The sequence below is a fragment of the Maylandia zebra genome, linkage group LG9 (genome assembly GCF_041146795.1).
Source record: "Maylandia zebra isolate NMK-2024a linkage group LG9, Mzebra_GT3a, whole genome shotgun sequence".
NCBI classification, from domain to species: Eukaryota; Metazoa; Chordata; class Actinopteri; order Cichliformes; family Cichlidae; genus Maylandia; species Maylandia zebra.
Window position 1 is genome coordinate 30,349,441 of NC_135175.1, and position 22,560 is coordinate 30,372,000.

The 22,560-nt window shown below is 42.1% G+C and overlaps 1 protein-coding gene across 3 annotated transcripts in view; it reads left to right on the forward strand.

The window, feature by feature from the left end:
- The window catches only part of LOC101476810 (cadherin-10), a 75,167-nt gene that overhangs the window by 46,788 nt on the left and 5,819 nt on the right, over positions 1-22,560 (forward strand). For all 3 annotated transcript variants that reach the window (XM_076888315.1, XM_004551807.5, XM_076888316.1), the window contains 7 exons: positions 647-814; positions 2,906-3,093; positions 10,393-10,646; positions 17,233-17,369; positions 17,948-18,069; positions 20,247-20,364; positions 20,471-20,722. In XM_076888315.1, the coding sequence (XP_076744430.1) occupies positions 647-814; positions 2,906-3,093; positions 10,393-10,646; positions 17,233-17,369; positions 17,948-18,069; positions 20,247-20,364; positions 20,471-20,722 (1,239 nt within the window). The remainder of the gene's footprint in view (positions 1-646; positions 815-2,905; positions 3,094-10,392; positions 10,647-17,232; positions 17,370-17,947; positions 18,070-20,246; positions 20,365-20,470; positions 20,723-22,560) is intronic.

Sequence of the window (22,560 nt, forward strand, 5' to 3'; positions counted from 1 at the left end):
GAGTCCAGGCATGCTTTTATCTTTTCATACTTGTTTTCTTTTCTCTCTGTGCCAGCATGTACGATTACCTGGAATACTGCATGAATAGAGCATGTCAATTTATGTATTTTTGCAGATTTTCTCACACAAAAAAACCCTGTCATTAAAAAGAAGCAGGTTTAAATTGCTTTTCGCTCTGATGTTATGTTCCCACTCTGTCAAAAGTTTGCTGTAAAAGTGAGTAGTGACCGGAGTTGAAGGGTGAACGAGGTCACCGGGTCCTCTTGTACCGAGCACACCTCAGAAAATGCTTTCAGTTATAGACGGTGAAGAGGAAAATGGGCAAACGAGCTGCTGATTATGCAGCAGCGACTCGTTTCTCTCTAAGCAAATAAACATAAGTGGGTAAACTTTTTAGAGTTTGGAGCATTTTTAAAACTCTGATTTTCATCCAGATTTTTGCGTTGTTATTGTCTTCCTGATTCCCCCTAGTTTTTTAAAATCAAAGCTGGACTGATTTTAATGTCATAAAATAACAGATAATCAGAGGAAAACAGAAAATAATGAGTTGGATGAAGCTACAGATTGCCTGCTCTGATCAAATGCACGCTATTCTCTTTGTAAATCCACATTTTTTGGTTGTTGGGTTTTTTTTTTCTCTCCTCAGGCCTGATCAAGACAGCCCTGCCTGGCATGGACAGGGAAGTCAAAGAAAACTACCAGGTTGTGATCCAGGCTAAAGACATGGCCGGACAGATGGGCGGGCTCTCAGGAACCACAACGGTCAGCATCACCCTCTCAGACGTGAACGACAACCCACCACGCTTCACCAAGAGTGAGTACAGCCCTTCTGGTGGACTTGTGCATGCACACACACAGTGACCAATCCTCAGCTCATGAGAACCACTTGTCAGTGTGAGCCGATGCCAGGCCGGCAGCCCCCATCTGGTGTCAGTTTCAAAATGAATTTGGATTATTGCAGGGAGCTCTGGGTTTTGTGCAACTAAGGCGGGCCTCTTAAAGGCAGCGAATAATTAAATATAGAGCCATATGACAGAGCGAAGGGTCCTGCAAAGTGCATCAGATCAGCCCTGTAATCCCTATTAAATGAAGAGAGTACATTCACTGGGTTTTATCTCCCCTGCTCTTCCTCTCTCTTTGTCTATCTCTTGCTATTAAGTCTTCTGCTGCCTTTTTACTCCATAAAACCACTGTTCTCAATTTAGTGCTCAAACTGTCCTTGGTGCATTTTTCTCCTCTTTTTTGTTACACTCGCACTCATCAATCACTCACTCCTCTTTACTCCTTATGTACTCTCTTTTCACATACTCTCTCCCGTTCTTCCTCTCCCTCCCTCTTTGCTCTCGTTGCATCTGGCAAATAAATGGCGAAGGGAGCCAGATCAGATTGACAGATTACCGATGTTGTCGTGTCCCTCGCTCCCCCCACGCGTTTCACTGTACGGTGGGTGACGCGTGCGCACAGCCGCGAAATGCAAGGCAAACACGCGCCTGCGGAACTCCCACCAGCTCCGGGGGTGGTGGCAGTGGTGGTGGGGTGGCAGCTGCTGTCATTTCAAACCCCTCCACCAATGAATGAAGAGCGAGAGGAGGGAGGGAGGGAGACGGATACGACGGGGATGGCGAAGGTGACAGGAGGGGGGAAGAAAGGGGAAGAAAGAGGAAGAGTGAAGCGGACGGCAGAAAGACAGCCTGTGATAGAGGCGAGGGGGGTGGAGGGGTGGGGGTCGCGGGTAGATTGAAAGAGGAAGAAAGAGGAAGAGATATTGTAATGGGACACCCAGAGGAGGTAGAGTGTCAGGAAGCGATATCATTGTTGTCTGCCGGAGTGATGCCTCTTCTTTTCCACCCAATGCTAAATACCTGTTAGCCCAGGGAAACCTTCTAGTGGTGCAGTGTGTGTGTGTGTGTGTTTGGAGGCAAGTGTCAGCGTCACAGAGACCTGCCGACTCAGGCGTTGCCAAAACACTGTCAGCATGTTTTATTAGTGTGTCACTGCTGTTTGTCTCCGCAGGCTGTGTGTATATCACCCTCGCTCCCCTCCCGCAGTCCAGCTATTTATTTAAGCATACGAGATGCAACCGAGGCCGCCACGGCCGACAGGCAGCCATCAATTTATCCCCCTTCAAACCCAGAAATCATCTCAGAAAATAAGTGTGGGTGGGGGGAGGGAGAAGAAGAAGAAGAAGCAATTAATTAATTTATGTTGAGCAAATTGGCCCAGAATTTATGTTACATCCTAAACTTGAAGTGGTGAGTCAATACGGCTCGTAGCAACCTACGTGAAAGGCCAAACGTCTGTTTTGGAGCTGAAATATGTTTCGGCACATATGAGATGTCTTTCCGCAGCTAATCTACAAATGTAGCAGCACTAAATCCAACACTCCTTCTGACACGCTCTCCCTCCTCGGCTGGCTCTTACACTGCTGCTCTCTGATTGGTTCTGACTCACTTTCTCCCTGACCTGCTCTCTTGTATTCCTGCTCTCTGACTCACCCACTTACACTCTTTCTTTTTTCACTAACAAGGCCGTAAAAAATACTCACGTTATGACGCTCGTCGGGCTGTCAGGGGTGGCGCTTGCTTCTTTTGTGTCCGGCGCGTCGTGTGTGACTGTGTGTGTGTGTGCGGTTTGTTTTAAATCGATCGGGGTTTTGTAATTGCTTTTCGATTAGACTTGAGGAGATCTTAAAAAAGAGGCGCTAATTCACCACTTATATGAATTGCATCTTTGTGTGGGAAAAAAATTGAAATCTGGCATGAAAAGAAACACCAAGGGCATGGCCTTGGTTTTTGCAGTCCTACTGCCACACACACACACTTTCAAGCTTTCTCTTTTTTTTTTCTGAACAGCTTCAGTGTTGCTCCGATTAACAAAATCTTTTCGTCTCATAAACTCTTTGCAGCCCTCTATGAGTTCAGGGTACCCGAGTCCATCGAGGTTGGGTCTGCGGTGGGAGTGATCCGAGCCATGGACGCGGATATCGGCCAGAATGCGGAGATGGACTACCGGATTATTGGGAGCGATGGGCCTGGGATGTTTGAGATCACCACCAATAGGAGCACACAGGAGGGTGTCATTTTGCTGAGGAAGGTCAGGCACTCTCTATGGGGAGGTTTTATGGGATCACATGAGCAGTTTTAACACTTTCACTTTGATTTATTCGCCAAAAAAATCCAAATTGTGTCTTCAAGATTATGAAAGCAGCTTGATAGAAATACTGACATGGTTATTATGTTGCAGCTTTTACAGCAGCAAGAATCATAAGCAACAGGCGCTGCTTTCTTATCTTTTTGCCCTGGGTTTCGCCTGTCAGGCTGCAATAACTCTGTGATTGGTGGAGAACTATATGAGCCTCAGGCTTCCTCAGAGGCAGCTCCGCAGACACAAACCAGGAAAAAATTCTGGGAAATATATTCTGCATATTTTCCACTAGAGAAATGCTTTAAAATACATGTTTATTTACAGTAAAATCTTATTGACACGAGAGGCGTGCATGCACAGGCTGCACAACGACTTCACTCATGCTATATGCATTACTTTGTATTTTATATTTATATATTTATATTATGTGTGCACAAGACTAGCAATATCTCAGCTGTGACTGTGTGCGCTGTGCAAACATTGTGTAAATGTTCTCCTAAAAGTGCCCTAAAACTAATAAAAGATAAGATATTAATACAGTTCAACTTATAACCTTTACTTTTTTACTTTTTGTAATACATTACACAAGCACAACAGGAAAATCAAACATAATATAACAAATAAAACACATTCATAAAATTCAGCTTTCATACTCAACAGCATTATGATTTCTTATGATTGCAAGCTTTCACTGTTATTGGCATCACCTAATTAAAAGCCTTAAGGTGCATGTTGTGGTGAAGCAGTGCTATAGAAAGAAACTGAAGTAAAACTGAATTATAATGAATAGAATTATCACCTTAAAATCATAAATGACTTTTTTTTTTTTTTTACACAATTTATAACCTTGACATCTCTAACATAATTTGTTCTTGTTGGAGACTTTTTAAGGATTTTTTTTGTGTGTGTAGTCAAACAAACTTAATCTCAGGGTATTTTATTCATTTTGTTTAGCAGGAACTTTTAAAAAAAAATCTTTTAAAGAATTGGCTAAAAACTTTTCAAATTCAAGAATTTACTTAGAAGTGTTTTGTACTTTTTCTTTAACCTGCTAGGACCTGGCAACCAAAATCACATTTTGGGTTGTCTAGACCAAAATGCTACATTTTGCTCTACAAGGGCCTGATATCCACTTAAGCTGGGCAGACACTGTGCGATCTTTTTCGTGTTATTCAGCTTCTGCTCAAACTGCACGATTGACTCGCAGGGGTTAGAAGTTCGCAGGTCACGATGCAGGTCTCACACTATGCGGCCCGATGCCCTGATGCGACCTGAGTGCTCACACTGTGCGTCCATAACATGAAGGTTATAACGGAAAATCTGTCGCTCGCTCTCCCTCTCTGTCTTTCACTCACACAGACACACCACCACCATCAACTTTGCTAAATTGCTATTGAAAAACATTGATCAGGCAGCTGTGATTGAGCAGCAATGTCCATCCAATTATTTTCACGGTTGTTGTGGTCGTAATAATTTTGTGAGGCCACATCGAAAAGGCTCAGATGAGCTTGCCAAAGTTCTACAAGTTGTGCCTCCATCGCTTGTGTCCAGATCACACGCTGCACTGCTGTGCTACTCCGTCTTTTTCACCGACATTTATGTGTTTGCACATGTGCAGTGTAAGAAGCTGCGGTGACCTCCTCACGACAGTCGTGACCAAGCAATTGATGATCGGAAGCTGGTCGTGAGGTGTTAATCGCTTCTCATTACCCCACGTATACTACATGATGCACGACACACGATGAAGGCGAAACTCGGCCCGATCACCAAAACGGTCGCACGACTGAAAAATCGTCTCAAAATGAGCCAAAAATCACAGTGTAAGCCCAGCATAAGCCCAGATTTACGAGGACATTATACTGCCACTGTTCTATTGAAATTTTAAACAAATATGCTCATATGTGGATCTCATTTTTCTCAGAAACAAAAATTATCTAAAAAAAAATAAAAATCTGGTAATTCTTTGTTTTTACATATTTGCCAATCACCCCAAATATCAAAGAGAAATTAAGAATGCATGACATGGAAGAGTTTGGGTCTTAGGAGGTTAAAGAACATGCACGGTGAATTTAGAGAAATAAGTTTAAAAAAAAAACACTTTGCAAACGTACCTAACATTCTGTTCATGCTTTTTTGAGTATTTTTTTGACAGATTTCTGAGTGTGGCTAACATTAGAGCCCAACATCAGACTCGTGACCGTGGCTCTAGCTCTGAATTGGATAAAGGTTAAGAATAAGGATCAACTAATGTTAGCAGTGCTTACACCAATAACTTTCTTTCTTTCAAAGCTAGCATTCTTGCACCTGTACAGAAGGTGATCAGATCTCACTGTCCTCTAACACAGCAAACACGTCACGTTTCACCTTGTTTGTTTATAACTTCCCGTCACAGACGGAGGGATGCTGCTGGCTGGTGACGGGTTGCTACGTAGAACCAGCTGAATAATTAATGTTTTTGACTGGACTCGACTTGACTAGCGAGGACGGCAACATCTGGTTGACTAATCGGACACAGGTTCACAATAAAAGCCAATTAAATGCTTTTACTGTGAAACAGGGAAGAGTTAGGCTGATTGCCATTGAAGCTGGGTTGATGTCTTGTGTGGAATTGCAGGACTCCGCTGAAAAATGCAATATACTGAATGCAACTGAAGTGGACTTATTGTTTTCATGGATGTATAAGATACATATAAGACATTAGTTTCAAGTAAGGAGGTCAGTGAATGGCAAGTAACCCCTGTGAAGCTGATCTAAACACTCAGTTTCATAGTTTTTAACCTTAGCCATTAAAAGCCGATGGGGTATTGTCATGACTCCATCGGGTCACCAAGAGTTTGAATCTTGGTTACGTTGACCTCCTTCCTGTGAGTACAGGGTACAGAAGGTTAAACTGTCTGGCAGCCAATCAGAAGAAAGTCCACCTACTGTAACAAGAGGAGTTAAAACAGCTTATTGCAGACTGAGAATGAATTTAGAGTCTGTGTGTAAGATACTGTTTTGAACTGTGAATGCAAAGCTCCTCTAGTAGTGACCAAGGACAAACCGACGGAGTTAGAAATGATCGAAACACAGACTTTCAGTTCTTTCACCACATGCAGGCCTCACTCCCTCGGTGTAACCGAAAGGATAGACAACACAATAAGCAGCGCTCGATAAAGGGAAAAAAACAAACTTTATTTCCATACGCAGCTAGGAGACGGACAGCAGAGTTATTAGATATCCACTTCCACTTCCCCACACTTCCACTACATATGTTTTCAGTGAGATTCATTCTTCCCCTCAGCTGAGACCAAAGCAGAAATATTGATGCTGAGTATGGATTGCAGCATTCTGCTTGTGGTGTGTTTGATGTATTCAACAGTATCTGGCAGTTGCCTTATCAAGCATCCTCTCTGCAGCCTTCGATCGATCGCTTCCATCATGCCATCATTAAGTGCTGGATGACATAATTGCCCTTTGTAGTGGATGTGGTGTGCAGGCACACTGTGTGTGGGGACTAAGCATGCCCTAATTTTGAACATACTAATTAAATGGGCTTGTCATCCCATCTCTGATTGTACTGGCCCTTCAAAGGAACATATTCCTCCAGTGGACATGCGGTCCCCCTCCCCGGCTTGGCACCAAACAGTGAAAATCAATGACTCATAATATGTTACTATTCACAGTTTCAGAAAACAGCTCGTTCCATCTGGATTCTTTTTTCCAAGCTTTCACTGGCTGTTCCCAACAATCGCGGACCCGGCATCCTTTTATATGTACAGTAGGCAGCCGGTGAGGGAGCTCACTCTGATCCAGCTGCTCCAGCTCAGCACTGGGCGCACACTCATTAAAATGCACCGCTCCCCAATTATTTCCATCAATGAGGGGATACCTTTGCTGGCTACAACTTCAAAAATAAAAAGTTCAGACAGGGAACCTAAAAGAGAAAAGCTAACAGCGGAAAAAAAACCCATTAGAACCGCAAAGGAATCAGGCTCCTAATCATCATGCACAGTCCATAAATTATAGGCTGCAACAGCAGTGTACAGTAGATGCAAGAAGATCAGGGTTCGTGCGTAAAAGCAACTAAGCTGTGTTCTTTTATGTGTACAAATAGATAGAAATGAAAGTATGGCAACAGGAAAAAAAGATGTAGCGTGAGTATAGTATAGGGAAAAAGTGCAACGACAAACTGAAGCTCATTATCTGTGTTCTTCAATAGAATGGCTATGATGAAAGGACTTTATGCCCCTGTTTCAGTTGATTTTAATCTTTTTATAATCATCCCTATTAACCTTTTAACCTTAACACTCCCTCATAAAGTCTGGGATAAAAGCCGGGAGGAGGGGCATGCTTGAAATTAGAGATGAAGCGGAATATTTGACAAACGAGTGATTTTTTTGCATCAGTATCTGCCTTTTCCCCCCCCTTCGTTCTTTGGCACATATTCCAGCAGTGATTATTTCCCATTTTGAGATAGTTTGCAGTAATCATGCCTTCAGCTGTGTCCCAGAAGCTTTTTTACCTTAACTTACCTTATTACCTTAACATCACCGATTGGCTGACAGCTTTCTTGTGGAGACTTTCCAGTAAAAGTCCTCCTCATCGTCCTTCGTTTCTCTTGTGTTATTAACCTGCCTGCTTGCTCAAGGCTCCAGATAAGAGTAGGAGATGCTACTGCACTAACATTAAGTGAATGGACTGCTTCCGATCCATATTCACATATAGGAGTTGATTAAAAAAAAGACCAGAGGCATTGTCATATTTTTAAAAGGTTATAGCGGGTTTTCAAAATGCATTTTTCCTGGGGGAGAAATGCTTGTGTTGTAACTACTGAGACAGGTGCACTTTGCAGGTACACAAGGCTGAAAACATCAAAACTTTTAAAGTTTGATCCAAATACACTGAATCTGTTTCCCAAGTGACTCTGTTGGCATCAGGATGGTGATAAAATGGCAATAAAACAATCAGTCTGCGATTGAATGGGGTCAGGTTGCCAATTATATGCCTACATCTTTTTCTGATAACACAGCAATTAACTGATAAATCGCAAATCTGTTGTTGTCTACACACAAAAAATGTACATTAGAAACATTAACTGCTTACTGTTCGAGCCAGATTTGAAACAGAAATTCCTCCACAAAGAACAATGTAGTTTCTGCAGGATGCAAAATAACATAGACACTTAGCAACTTGCTTTAAGATTGTATTACAACCAGAATATTACCAATTCAGTATGACTCTACTACGAGTTGCGCTCATCAGTGTAGACTGACTTACTATAGATGGATCGCCAGGTGTTGTCAATCTGTCTGCATTTGTCAATTAAACAGCAACCATTTGCAAAGCTTCACCAATCGACAAGACGCACCACAGTTGTTTGGAGACAGGTCTCAAAATCAAAAGTGGTTGCACAGAAGTTAAGCATGCAACACCCCCAGCTAGTCGCAATAAGTACTCCAACAGCAAAAAAAGTTCAGTGTAATAACAGCCATTGATTTTTTCTCCTACTTGTAAGGAGGTTGCTGTCTGATTTTTACTCTAGTGTGACTGAGCCGTTATATAGACAGCTAAGTCACTGATAACCAGCTCACCCTGGTTTCACATTGCGTGAAGGCTCGGCTGAGGCAGCCTGGTCAGCTGGCAGGAGCCAGTTTCTCTAGGAAGTCTCTTTGCTTGTGGTTGATCAAAGTCTATCCCTGCTCTCTGGGACTTAAGATTGTGACATTAGTTCTTATTGTGCACTGGAGATCAACTCTAAGTTGGAAGACCACATAAATCAGAACCTGAATCAGGTGGAAAACTGGTTCATGTGTCACAACAGGATAAAGGATAAAAGTCGCCCGCTGCTTTCGGACTCGTTTTGAATCTTTAACATTGGTCTTTTGGCTCGTATGACTTTTGGTTTTTGGAGTTGGAAGTTACCTTATATGGATGATAAATAGAATGCTAGCCTAATGCTAGCTAGCTTGGTTACCAAACAGCATTCACTTTCATAAACTGTACAGGTGCAGTGCCATATATTGTGTAGATATTGCCATGTAAATAAAATACGATTTCAATCAGCAAACTTGAAGCACAGATTCCTGGGATGTGTGGAACCATAGGACAACACACCTGTTAGTCTGTGTAGCCATGCTATGGCCATGGATGAGTTAAAGAAAAAATCAACCCACTTGTTATGAAGGAGCAAATCTTTCGTAACAGGAAATGAACGTCCTTTTAAGATTGTGACTGAGCTAACCAACAAGGACAGGATGTGTATTCAGGAAGGCGGAATTGGACTATCTGTCCTCCCACTGGAGACCCAGTCGTTTATTTGTCTGTTATTTATAGTATGTCGTATTTAATTTAAGAATGTAGGGGTGAAGTACGACCACTACGACCATAAATAAAATCAAATTCTTAGGGAAACTTCCAAGTCTCTCAAGAATATCCAGCATCCCTGTCTTTGAAACTTGTAAAATGGCTTTTAAAGAGTTCACACAGCATAATAACATTAATGTTGCCACATTAGTCTAGAAGATCATACTATATGATACTATATTAAAACTAACCCTAACCCTAATCTTAAACCTATACATTAGAAACGTAGATGTTTCTCTGCATTTTAATTCTTTTTCACCAAATTCCTACCATTCACTATCACTGTGATAATCTGGTATGTTGATCTGAGAAACAGCATCAAAATGAACAGATGTCACCCAGCAAAGATCTGTGCACAGCTGTGATTGATTGTTTCATAGAGCCGCGCTGTGCCGAGCATCAGGAAATCAAACTGAAAAGCAAATGTAAGAAGTTGATAATAAAAATTTTTTAAAAACTTTGTTCTTGTTTGTGTTATAAGGCAGGCTGTAATCAGATTTCCAGTCTTAAAACATGAATCCTGTCATTAGCCAGACCGTGTTGTTGTCATGTTTGTTTTCCACTGAAATGCCACATCAGTCATATTATGCAGCAGCGCTTAGGCAGACGTCCACGAGAGCACGGCTGTGATGTGTGCAGCAGCCCGTGTTTGTCCATCAACAATCTTGTTAGTGTCCTTGAATGTGACACTAAGACCCTTTACATGCCCTCATTAGATACTCTGGAAAAGCTGTTTTTTATTCATTAAGCTGGCAGTCGCACCTAAAATAAAATGTGACAAATTACAGGACCTGTTCATGCACACAAATGTAAAGCAAATATTAGCACTTTAAGCTGTAATTAGTGGAATTGGTGCTTCTTCTTCTTCTTCTTCTTCATGCCTCTTCTGTCTCTGTTTTGCAGCCTTTGGACTATGAAAGGAAGCGGCAGTACAGTCTGCGTGTCCAGGTGGAAAACGTCCACATCAACCCCCGCTTCTACTCGAAGGGCCCCTTTAGGGACGAGGCCACCATCAAGATCATCGTTGAGGACGTGGATGAGCCGCCCGTGTTTGAGCGCGCCAGCTACGTAGTGGAGGTGAAAGAAGACGCGCCCAAGAACACCGCCATCGGCTCCGTCAGCGCGTCTGATCCGGATGACAAAAACAGCCTCGTCAGGTAAATGAACCAAGCTGCATCTCTTCTTTTTATTTCACAGCTTAGCTCTTTTTCAAAATTTGCTGCTGTGTGATCTTTCCGAACGCACTTCAAGGCAGCTATTGATTTCTATTCAAAAGCCAATGAAAAGGCTGAGCATGATAGCTCATTCAAGCACCACTTAATTGCTTTTGCTGGAGGTTTCAGTAACATCTGAGCAAGTTGAGGACCACTCATCAGTCTTAGTTAACAGTACAACTACTGGGAGTTGGAGAACTGACAAAATTAGCTTTTAAGATTCGGTTTGGGGATTGTGTTGGCTTTACAAGTCATTTAGATGATTTAATTACAGATTGTAAAGGCAAAACATACCTTAAAATATACAACTAAACAAAAGGTACAATAACTAACCCATCTAAATAATTTAATTAATAAACAAGAAGAACATTAAGGAAAAGTTAAAAACAATTTTTGGATAACCAGCAAGCCACCCAGCTCTCCCTAGCTCTCGATCGAGCAGATGTCATATCCAAATGTGTGTAAACATTATGTGTTTCTAATATTTTATATGGGTTTGTATGTCATTTTAGGAGATGTGATCAAAGTCTTTTATTTTAGCAATGCTAAATGATTGAAAATGTGTCAAAAAGCTTTTCCTGAGCCAAGTTTCTTCCTGTTACAAGGGAGTTTTTCCTCCCCACTTTAACTGATTCTTGGGGTTTTTGCCTGAATACTGTAGAGTCTTTACCTTACAGTGTGAAGCACCTTGAGGAGAACTATTGTGATTTGGTGTTGTATAAATAAACCTGAAGTGAAATTAATAAGTTAATAAATGAAGTGCATAAAATTTAATTTCTGTTTGTGCAAACATGAATCAAAGTTAATGCATCCAAAAGACTGAAACTACAGCATGCGTGGGCTCTAAATGAGCATAACTGCTGCTGAAAGAAGTAAAAATTTGGATTCTGTTTTATCTCATATACAATGACTAAATGTTAGCAAAACAAGAAAAAAGAAGTCTTATGCCCTTAGATTGGATTTTCAGGTCCCAATTATCTTTAAGACTGTTTGAAAAATCAATAAACACAACTCATTTAACAAAGTTGTATACCCCAATGGTTAGATCACAGCTTCAGTTTGTGGTTTGAATAAACATACATTTACTGTGATATTGACCTGTTCTCGCCCACTTACATTATAAACCATCAGTCACTGTCAACATCCAGTGTAAAATCCACTATAAAAATCTGACTACAGAGGCTCACATGCTTTGATAGCATAGTCTAAACTCAAGGCTGAGCTTTTCTCTCTTTAAGCAGCTTCACACAATAAGAAAACAAGACAAAACTCAAGTAAAAACCACTGTGTGCACCTTGAGTTAAGCATATAATATCTCACTAACCGATTTCTATACAGAGTCAATATTTGGAGCTCCCATTAAGTGAATTATTCATCTTTAATGCGAGATGTTGTTTAATGTTCTGAAGGTTGTAAATGGATCTTTGTGCTCTTGTTTTCTTCACCATTAACATAAACAGCGCTAAAATAATGAGGCCTGCGCAGGGAGACACTTTGTTCTGCTACACATACAAAATGCAGCGAAATAATGAAAAGTGCCAAAAGTTCGCTTACACAACTTAGCTCATGGAGATACAAAATTATGCGAGCGTTGTATTAAATGGGAATAATGGCAGTGGGGTGTGAGGCTGCGCCTCGACTCCGCTTCAGACTTTTTCATTTTTATGATGTACTAAGGGAGTTGGCTCTCAAGGTTGAAGTTCCACCACTTTATTGCAGGTGTCAAATATGATATCATTCTCTTTTATCGCCCATCATCAAGGAGGTAGCTACCCTGTGGCATTTAAAGCCGTGCAGAGGGGGAGGAGGGGGAGGGAGGAGGGTTGGGAAGCCCGGGGGCTGCCTGGCATGAGGAAGTCACTGAGACGGTTATCTTTATTAGCTCGCTGCGACTTGCGGACACGTGCACGTGTGTGGCAGGGATGCATACGCAAGTCCTTAAGTAAGCCATAAGTGCAGTATATAGACTCATGCAGACACATGCATGTTTCATCCTACATTTTTCCTTCTGAATGAAGATTTCAGGTCAGCTCTTTACATGAGATTTGATTTACTGCAGTCTGCAGCTTACATGCTTTTAAACGGAATACTTTGGCCTGAACAAATACGAATAAGATGTGATGAACATGTCATGCATTTCCCTCACTGAATGCCTCTTTGGCAAGCGTGTCACTGGCTCTGTGAATGTGGAGAGGTATCGTGTTTTCAGTGCTGTACTGTCCGTGTTAAGAGCTTTTATTAAAAACCAGATTCTCTACAGAAGGAGAGTTGCTTGGATGCTGACATTTCTGGAGCAGAGTACTTACATATACACTCATCAGCCATTTTTGGGGGGTATACTTGACTACTCATCTGGCAGAAACTCATTTAGGCATATAGACATGGTCAAGATGACCTGCTGAAGTTAAAGCTGAGCACCAGAATGGAGAAGAAAGTGACTTTGAATGTGGCATGGTTGTTGGTGCCAGACAGGCTGGTCTGAATGTGTCAGAAAATGCTGATCTGCTGAGATTTTCCTACTTGAGCATCTCTAGGGTTTAGAGAATGTTCCAAAAAAGAGAATATATCCAGTGAGCAGCAGTCCACTGGGAGAAAATGGATTGTTGATACCAGAAGTCAGAGGATCAGGTCAAACTGCTTTGAGTTTATAGGAAAGTGAAAATAATCACCATTATAACCAAAGATAGCAAAACATTTCTGAATGCAAAACACATTGAACCTGGTAGCAGGTGTGCTGCAGCAGCAGAAGACAACACTGCTAAGAACAGGAAACTGAGGCTACAGTTTGCAGGGGCTCACTAAAATTGGGCCATAGGAAATTTTAATATTGATTTCTTGAGTCTTGATTTCTACTGCAACATTTCTATAGGGTCAGAATTTAGCGTAAACAACATGATTGTGTGGATCCATGCTTGTGGGAGATATTTTCTTGCACCTCTTAGAACCAGCTGAGCATTGTTTAAACAGTGCAGCCTACCTGAGTATTGTTGAGTTCACTGTACTCAAGTGGGCTCAACAGTCACCAAAGCTCAACAAGCCAGTCCAATAGAGCATCTTTGGGATCTAATGGAACGGATGGAAAACATGGATGTCCAGCCGAGAAATCTGCAGCATGATATGAGGCTGTCATGTCAATATGACCAAAATTCCTAAGGAATATTTTCAGAATTAAGGCAGCTCTGAAGGCAAAAGGCAATCCAACTTAGTACTAACAAGGTGTATAATAGTAAAATGGCCAGTGAGTGTATGTTAAGATAGATGACGTGCAATAAAGATAATAGAGATGGGCTCATGAAAATGTTTATTTCACTCCTCTGAAGCCAGCGTGTTTAATCTGATGTGGGTGTTTATATGGAGCATTTCTAATCTGCTTTATTATTGAAGAACTGCTGTAGAGCCAGTATGTATGTAGCTGGTGGCTGTCCATCCCACTGTGATGGGATCTCTTTAGTGATGTTCAGACCTTTAAAGCACGAACAATATTCAAGGTTATTAGAGAACATTTCATTTAACCGGGGTTCAGATTTGCCATAGTGGAGCTTTCGAACACTTTTTTATTAGCCGTCTATATTGGCCAGCTTGGATGAGAAGCCCTCAAAGACCATCGAGTGCTGTGAAAAGTGGCTATTTGAACATCTAAATGTGAATGTGAACCCTGATGTTCATCTGGGCTAAATATGGTTAAAGAGTGAGTCATTTTTTTAGTCTTTTAGGTGCCATATAACAGCATTTCAGTTACCATTAGCACTGCTTTGCATGGACATGTAGCCGAGCTGGTGCTCGATACTAAGGATAGCTAACCTCTCCAAAATATAACAACTGAAATGATTTCGAAACAAAGATCATTTTGATACAGATTTTTTGACCTCGTGTTGAAGAAAACATTCTCAAAATACTGTGTCAAGTCGGTTGGTCTCTTCAGAAGGGAGGAAAGAAGCAATAATGTAGGTCCCAACCCCCTGATCACTAACATTTCTGTAACCCTCCTCGTCCTTCTGCCTGGCCTTCCAACCAGCCAGCTGTGTGCCTGCTGAGAGCAGCACTTTGGTTGTCCGGTCAGGACGAGGAGCGCCGTTATCTCTGCGCCATTAATCAAGGGAAGGGTTAGACCCAGGCAGCTGAATTATTGGGAATATTAGAAAAGCAATTAGTAAAGCCCACGGCTGACGCACATCTAACAAGGTTAGAGTTACTGTCGGGCCTGCGAGGTGGTAGAAAAATAGGTGGGAGTGTTTAGATAAAGACACCAAAATGTTTGTGCGGAGGAAGCAGCAGCAGCAGCAGCAGCAGCAGGGAGGGGCTGAGGAGGTAGGGGTGACACCCATGGGGAGGGGGAAGATCGGTGGAGGGAGGAGAGGGATGCGGCGATGCATTGAGAGCCGCGGTTCATAGTCTCCCCTCGGGGGTCTCCTTCCTCTTACGCCGGCCCTCCTGATGCCTGCTACTCCATTAATCACACTGATGCATCACAGAGTAGTCTGGGAGGCAGAGAAAAACAACACAACTGGATAACCTGTTGGCTCTAATGTGTGTATCAACACAGGGCAGACTATTCAAGACTGCTAGTGCCAGACAAGACAGTTTATTATTATATGTCACAGGTTCAGTTCCCCCCAAATAACCAAAAATAGATCATTTTATTAAACTCCTGCTGGATGTATCTGGTCCAGCAGATGGGTTTACTTTTACAGTATGTGCTCGGGTTTTTCTCAGGCTCCACGTCTCCCACTGATTTCTCTGTGAATACAGCTCAATTACACCCGCTGCTTGCTCCTCTGTGGTGTTTTAGTTGCAGCAGATGTTTCAAGGTGTAGTCAGACAGCTCTAGGCCTAATAACAATAAAAACATACCCGATGTAAACGTGGGCCACCTTGCCTTCAAGTTTCCTTTTTGTGCACGTCTGGGCTGCTCCTAGTGCGACTACCATTTGTAGGTCACTCCCTTTGTGACTTCTTGCACGTGCATGTTTGTGATACCAGAGTCAGCAAACGTGTGCCAAACTGATCCAACAAAGATGGTTCATCTCACCAGGAGAATGAGTCTTTTTGAATGGCTGCTTGCTACTCCTTTACTTTACTGGCCCCATTACCTGATAGTTGCCCACTACCATTTTCTGCAGGAAGTAGCTTATTTTACATTGGTGCTGTCAGGTTAATCTCGGTAAAATGATGTCAACTCCATAACTGCATTAACGCTGCAAATCTCTGTTAGCGAGTTAGCGTGGGTCGCCCCTTGCGTGGGGCTGCATGGCGTCCACGCGTTAGCGCGATTAGCTAGCGCCGTGCAGCCCCACTCACGGGGTGATCCACGCTAACAGAGATTTGCCGTCTACACAGCATCCCCCCTCCCCTTAAAAAAGTAAAAAAAATAAAAATACACTCTAAAATTTTCATGGACCGCCTTTAGCTTTGATGATGGCACCGTTCACCGTGGCATTGGCAAGCTTATCCAATGTCACAACATTTATTTCCAGTCAGATTTCTAATAATTTTTGGCCAAGATCTCCCCGCGTACTGTGGCACATTCCAAAGATTGTGCTGGAAATGACTGCACTGCTCTTTCACAGTTTGAACCCAGTGATTCCTGGCATTGTCATCTCGGAATGTCCCGGTGCCACCGGGAAAGAAATAAAACATCTGATAGCATTCAGTACATTCAGCTGACTTCAATGGAAAGCTATTACTTACACCGTGACCAACTGGTGAATCTTTTTTAGCCGGGCGGTGTATATTTTATGGCAAAAACAGACATGCTGTATTTTTTCTTTTTAATGACTTAAGTGCTATTAAAATATTCAAGAGTCATGACCGTCCCTCGTTTTTATGCCACGGATTTGTTCTCCAGGGTCAGACTAACTATGCTACTCTGGCCCCGGTGTGTCTGTAGAAGAAGAATCTAAATGTAGCTTATGCTGTGCTACTGTGTGCGCCCATTTTCTTTGGCCTCACCAACACAGTCTTTACTTGGCATTTCCCAGATTTGGATCACTACAACTTTATCCTCTTCCACAAAAAGAAAATTAAAGTAAAAGACTCACTGTCCTGATACAGTGGAGGACATTTAGCCTAATTTGCAGATGGTGAAGTCTTTCAGGAAGTGATTTTAAAAGTAGATGCAGTCCTGGAAGTGATCCAGAGAGCAGCCAAAATTAAATCAGTACGAGTCTTGCTTTTTGATGCTTTTTTCAGATACCATACAAATGAATAGAGAAAAGCTTTGTAAATTCAAATTAACTCATATTTTTCTTATTTGTGCATATAAAATATATATATATATATATATATATATATATATATATATATATATATATATATATATATATAAAGATAATTGTGTTCCTTTCAGCAAAGTAGACTTTTCTTCTTCACTGTGTCCACCACACAGAATGTCAATTCGACCAAGACACACCTGAGACGCTCTGTCAATGTGACTGTACCCTGTGTCTGTCGCCCTGGGAAAACAACACATTTCCACTCAGCATGAGTGCACAAGTTTACACGCCAATCGTTGTCTGTGTGTTTTGTGCAGGTACACTATTGATCGGCGCACAGACATGGACAGAGTGTTCAACATCCATGCAGGCAACGGGTCAGTGTTCATCCTCAGGGAGCTGGACAGAGAGGAAAACGCTTGGCACAACATCACCGTCATCGCCACCGAGTTCAGTAAGTGCAGCAGCCGGACCAGAAAGAGACATTTCGGTTCACGTACTTCCTCCAATTCTGTCAGCCAAATTGGATTTTTGGGACCCAAGTATTGGCTGGTAGCTGCTGTTTGTTTCCCCAGCCCATAGTTTACATTCTCTAAAAATAGCATGGGTGCCCATTTATCTGTTTTCCCACTAATTTAAAATCTAAAAATCAGCAAGCGTCTTTGTTTTCTAATCTGCTGCTGTTAATTCAATGCTGCCGCAAACTGCTATTTCCCTTCATCTTTGCCAGTTGTCTTAAAAAAAAAAAAAGATCCTAATAATTTCCACATCCAAAGACCTTATTTTACCTATTATTACTTTATTTTGTCAGTGAAAACTAGAACTTTGTGCAGAGTCTGCGCGTAAATATAACTGTGGAAACAAAGAAATCAGCAAAACTTGGAGCATCTGATTTATGTTTTTAACCAGCTATTATTTATTTATATGCACAATACTGTAATGAGTTTGCTTGGAAACTAAAGCAGAGCTGCTGTTAATGAAATTTAATAATTACTCATGTAAATTCACTGTGTCCACCTTTGTGTTTCCCAGCCAACCCGCGACAGATCAGCCGGGTACCTGTATACGTCAGAGTCCTGGACGTCAACGACAACGCTCCAACATTCGCCACCAATTATGAGACGTTTGTGTGTGAGAACGCTAAGGCTAATCAGGTTGGTTATTACCCAACATAAAGCCGTAGTCATGGTTTCATCTCGACTTCCCAGTTTAGGATTATGCACACGCTCCCAGCACAGCATGTAATTAGTGGGCCTCAGAGAGAATTTATAAATCTGTCACGTGTGTTTTAAGCTACTAGATAGTGGGACCGCTTCTGGGGACCAGACTTTCACATCTCAGGTTGATAAAAAGAAGTTTTCTTCCTCAAAATAGATTAAAGAAGTCGAGAACAGATCCACAGTGAAAAGAGATGTCTAGAGGTTCTGAAAAGACAGAGCTGCATTGTAGACCTTTTAATGTAAGACTCCCACAGCTGGGTTCGGATTTGCAGCTCTTCTTGGGTTGAAAAACCCAAGTCTGTGATACCTCAGAGATAAATGTGGATAGTGAGTCTTCAGTTTTAGGATCACTAGTAAAGTCCGAATAACGCCGTTTTACTAACAAAATGTGGTCCAAGCTGCAGTTTGCAAGACTTCTTTGTAGTCTTTACAGATAAAAAGTCTATTCACAGCGTTAGCCTGTGATAATGTAGATGTTTTTCCTCTGGCCCTGGAGTATTGTGCGATTTGTCCTTCTACATCAGGGCTCCTCAATGTCAAATTAGAGCCAGCATATGAAAAAAACAACTGATTTTGTAATGTGTGTAATCAGAGGATGTCAGTTTTGGGGTTTTTTGTGTGCTTCATAGTTTCTTTTAAGCACGAGTGATGTGGCTGTTACATTTCTTGTCGCAGCACGTCTCCTAGTGCCAGTCCTAAACCCAGATAAACGGCGAGGGTTGCATCAGGAGGAGAATCTGGTGTAAAATCTTTGCCAAATCAAATGTGGATCATCAATAAGATTTTCACATGATTGGCCGACACCTGGCTTAACGACGACTGCCACCGGTGCTGTTGACCAGCAGGGTGCCCGGGGAAACTGTGCTGCTGTCTATGCTAAGTGAGATGGAGGTAGATGAGTCGCCTTGACAACCCCTAAAGGGAGCAGCCGAAAGAATATGAAGAAGCCTAGAAGCTTCTGTCTGGCTACAGCTGACTGTGTTGAGACACCTGCCAATCAAAGGAGCCGTCACCCCCCCCGTACAGTTGTTATGGGGTTTGCAGGTGTTCATTTATGCACAACTCTCCAAAGGTCTGGCCACAGCATTGCAATCAGGGTTTTGGGTCATTGCAGCAACTTGATTCTTGTTTTTACTTTGCTTTGTTTTTTCCATCAGTTCTGTTGTGGATTTCCTGTGATCATGGTCCTGTTAATCAGCACTTGGCTGCTGCTTGCCCCCTTAGTTCTCTGTACTTAGCTTATCTTAAGAAAAATATATATCTTCATGAGTGTAGAGCCACTCTTCCTTGTGCATAGTAATTATATTTTCAGGTGTCGTTCACTAGAAAGAACCCAGTTATTACTTAGGATAGGACAAGGCAGGGATCCTCACAATTCATCTCTCCAAAACTGAGCAATTTACAGTAAAATGATCTACTTGAATACAAGCCACTCTAAGCCAGAGGATAAACACCTATTTTTGAATTTGAGGTGAACTGTGCCATTAAGTAAATACAGCATCACTATATTAAACTCATGCTGTGTTTCAAGGGGAACAAAATGATCCTTTATGCAGAATCAGCCTGGTGCCTTCATGTTGCATCAGATACAGATGAGGCCGCTTTAAACTACTTTGTATCCTGCTAGGTAGCTTAATTCAATGTGACACTTTGCTGATGATATCCTTGCACACGTTTACCATCTGAAAACCTCTTGAGGTTTATTCCTTGTTTGCGCGCCCTTAACTATTTGTCTTTACGAATTCCCAGGAGAACAAACCATCCCTTTAATCTTAATAAACAGCTCGGTTATTCATCACAGCAGCCGATGTTAACATGCAACTACCAGATGCTAACGAGCATGAAGTGGAGTTATCTTTAATTAGACGCATTACAGCTAGAGAGACAGCATCACAAAAGCATGTATGAATTAGATTTGTTGGTTGTTTTATTCTTTGTTTGAAATTTAACAGCTGTGTTCTTGCTCAGCTTCCACTTCCTCTTCATAGCTCTGCTAACCCATTAGCTAGCTAAAACACTAGCACCCGCACAAACAGCAGTTTAGCTGTGGTTAAATGTTCACGGCTGGGGTTGGGTTGCCCTGTCACTCACCTGTGTGCTTCTCACTTCAGGTGATACAAACCGTGGGTGCCACAGATCCTGATGCCCCGCTCGGAGGACACCGGTTCTTCTTCAATCTTGCTCAGGAAGCTGCTGGAAAGGCAAACTTCTCTGTCCATGACAACAAAAGTAAGACACTGCGTGTGCCCTACATTCATTACCTGTTGTTAATGTGCTGTATGTGTCATTGATTGGTTGACGTTTTACAGTAAATAACCAGATTTTCCCTCATCAGACAACACAGCGTCAATCCTCACAAGGAGAAACAGCTACAGCACCCTGCAAAAGAGCGTCCACCATGTGCCGGTGGTCATTTCTGATGGAGAGTTCCCAATGCAAAGCAGCACCAACACGCTGACCATCAGAGTCTGCACCTGCGACCGCAAGGGCAACATGAAGGCGTGCAACGCAGAGGCGCTCACAGCGAGGGCGGGGCTCAGCACCGGCGCCCTGGTGGCCATTTTGCTTTGTGTCATCATCCTGCTCAGTGAGTACAGCCTTACGTTCTTTCTTGCATAAATCTTTTTGGGGCTTTTCACTACAGAGCTTCTCCAGCAAAGCAATCCATAGGAGGTGTTAAACAGTCGGTTTCGTATTTCACTGCTTAATTTGATTCATCACTTCCTGTGGGCGGATAATTCTGCCAGTGACCGCAGCTGTCACCTTAATTTGATTTTAACCGCGAAGCAGCGAAGATCTACAGCATCTCGACTGACTTGAACAGGATGCTTTTCTTCATTGCATTAGGATGGTGAGATAGGAGCGTTTTTATTTAAAACTACAGCCTGGTGAAGGTTTCAAAAGCCAAGTAATTATTGCTGCCATACCTTGAAGCACCTTTACTTCTCAGTCTTAACTCAATCTTAACTCAGTAAGTATAAAAACCTCAGCTATAGTATTAATGCCTCTCATACAATATCGCGGGTTTACTGGAAATTCATTTTTTACTGGGCATTAATATTGAGTTTCATAAAATAATATGACTTAAAGTAAAAAAAGAAAAACTTGGATCCTTTCTTAGGGGTTTCGGCGTGCTTTGAAAAACATGAAAACATACATTTAAGAAAAAATGCATTTCAGTTTTCACAGTGAACAGCGTTAGTATTAACATCTGAGTCAGGACACGTCAGCATAAAAAGTGTGTGGATGCTGTCATTAGATTTGTACAGATAATACAATGTAGCTGTTCATGCACGACTACCAAACTGTCCACCCTCAAGGGCCTGTTGTCTGAGAAAGAGCTGATGATGTAGGAGCAGCAGACCTTGGGGCCATAGTGTTTCAGACAACAGGATATTTGTACTTACCCCATAGCCCAAACAAGTCATGGTACAACAGATGGCTGTGGCCTCTGAGAGCTTGGTTCTACAACCTGGTCACTTCCTGTTGAAGGGAGTTCATCCTCCCCACCTTTGCCAAAATATTTTCATTGTCCGACTCTTGGGGTTTTCTTTTTAATATTGTAATGTTTACCTTGAGGCTATTTTTGTGAATTGGAACCTGGAGTATCTTTCATCTTGCAACATCTAGCAGATCGCCTCTGTCTTTATTTGCGAAGGCAAAGAATTCCTGTTAATTTTAATCCAAAGAATTGAAGTTCCAACACATAAAGGACAGTTTTATTACTTGACCAAGATGTTTCGACCTGTTTGTAACTTTCTGGATGACCCGGATGAAAGCCTGCAGATAGTGAAAGCAAGAATAAAAAGACAGGATATATTGAAGGTCTTGCTGTTCTTGGCTGCATTGCTTTGCTGTTTTTGTGCACAGCTAGAACTTTATTGTAGTCTGATATAGTCATACACAGTATAAAAGATGGATGTAGCTTCCAGTAGGGCTGGGCGATATATCGAGTTTTTTTTAAAAATATCGATATATTTTCATACGAGATATAAGATGTGACAATATCGTTTATATCGATATAGTCTATGTTACGTTATAATTATACTTGTGGAGCCGCAGGTTTGCCTCTCTTTCGTCCACTTTTGTCTCTACGCTGCGTTACTCGGCCTCGCCTCTCCTTCACTGAACACAACTCCGCCTCCCCCATAGCTTCACCTGCAGGCAATGACAAGATGAAAGCGGAAAATCTCCGTTAGCGAGTTACCGTGCGTGGGGCTGGATGGCGTCAACGTGTTAGCGAGCTAACCGCGCTAACGAGCTAACCGCGCTAACGACATGCAGCCCGGAGGTGCTGCACGGCCTAAAATCCTTTCATTTTCTCAGAAATCGACAGTGCACCTTATGTATGAATTCTGGTTGTGCTTACTGACCGCGAACCGATTTTATGTGGTACACAGCGCTCAGCAATCTGTCAAAAAATGT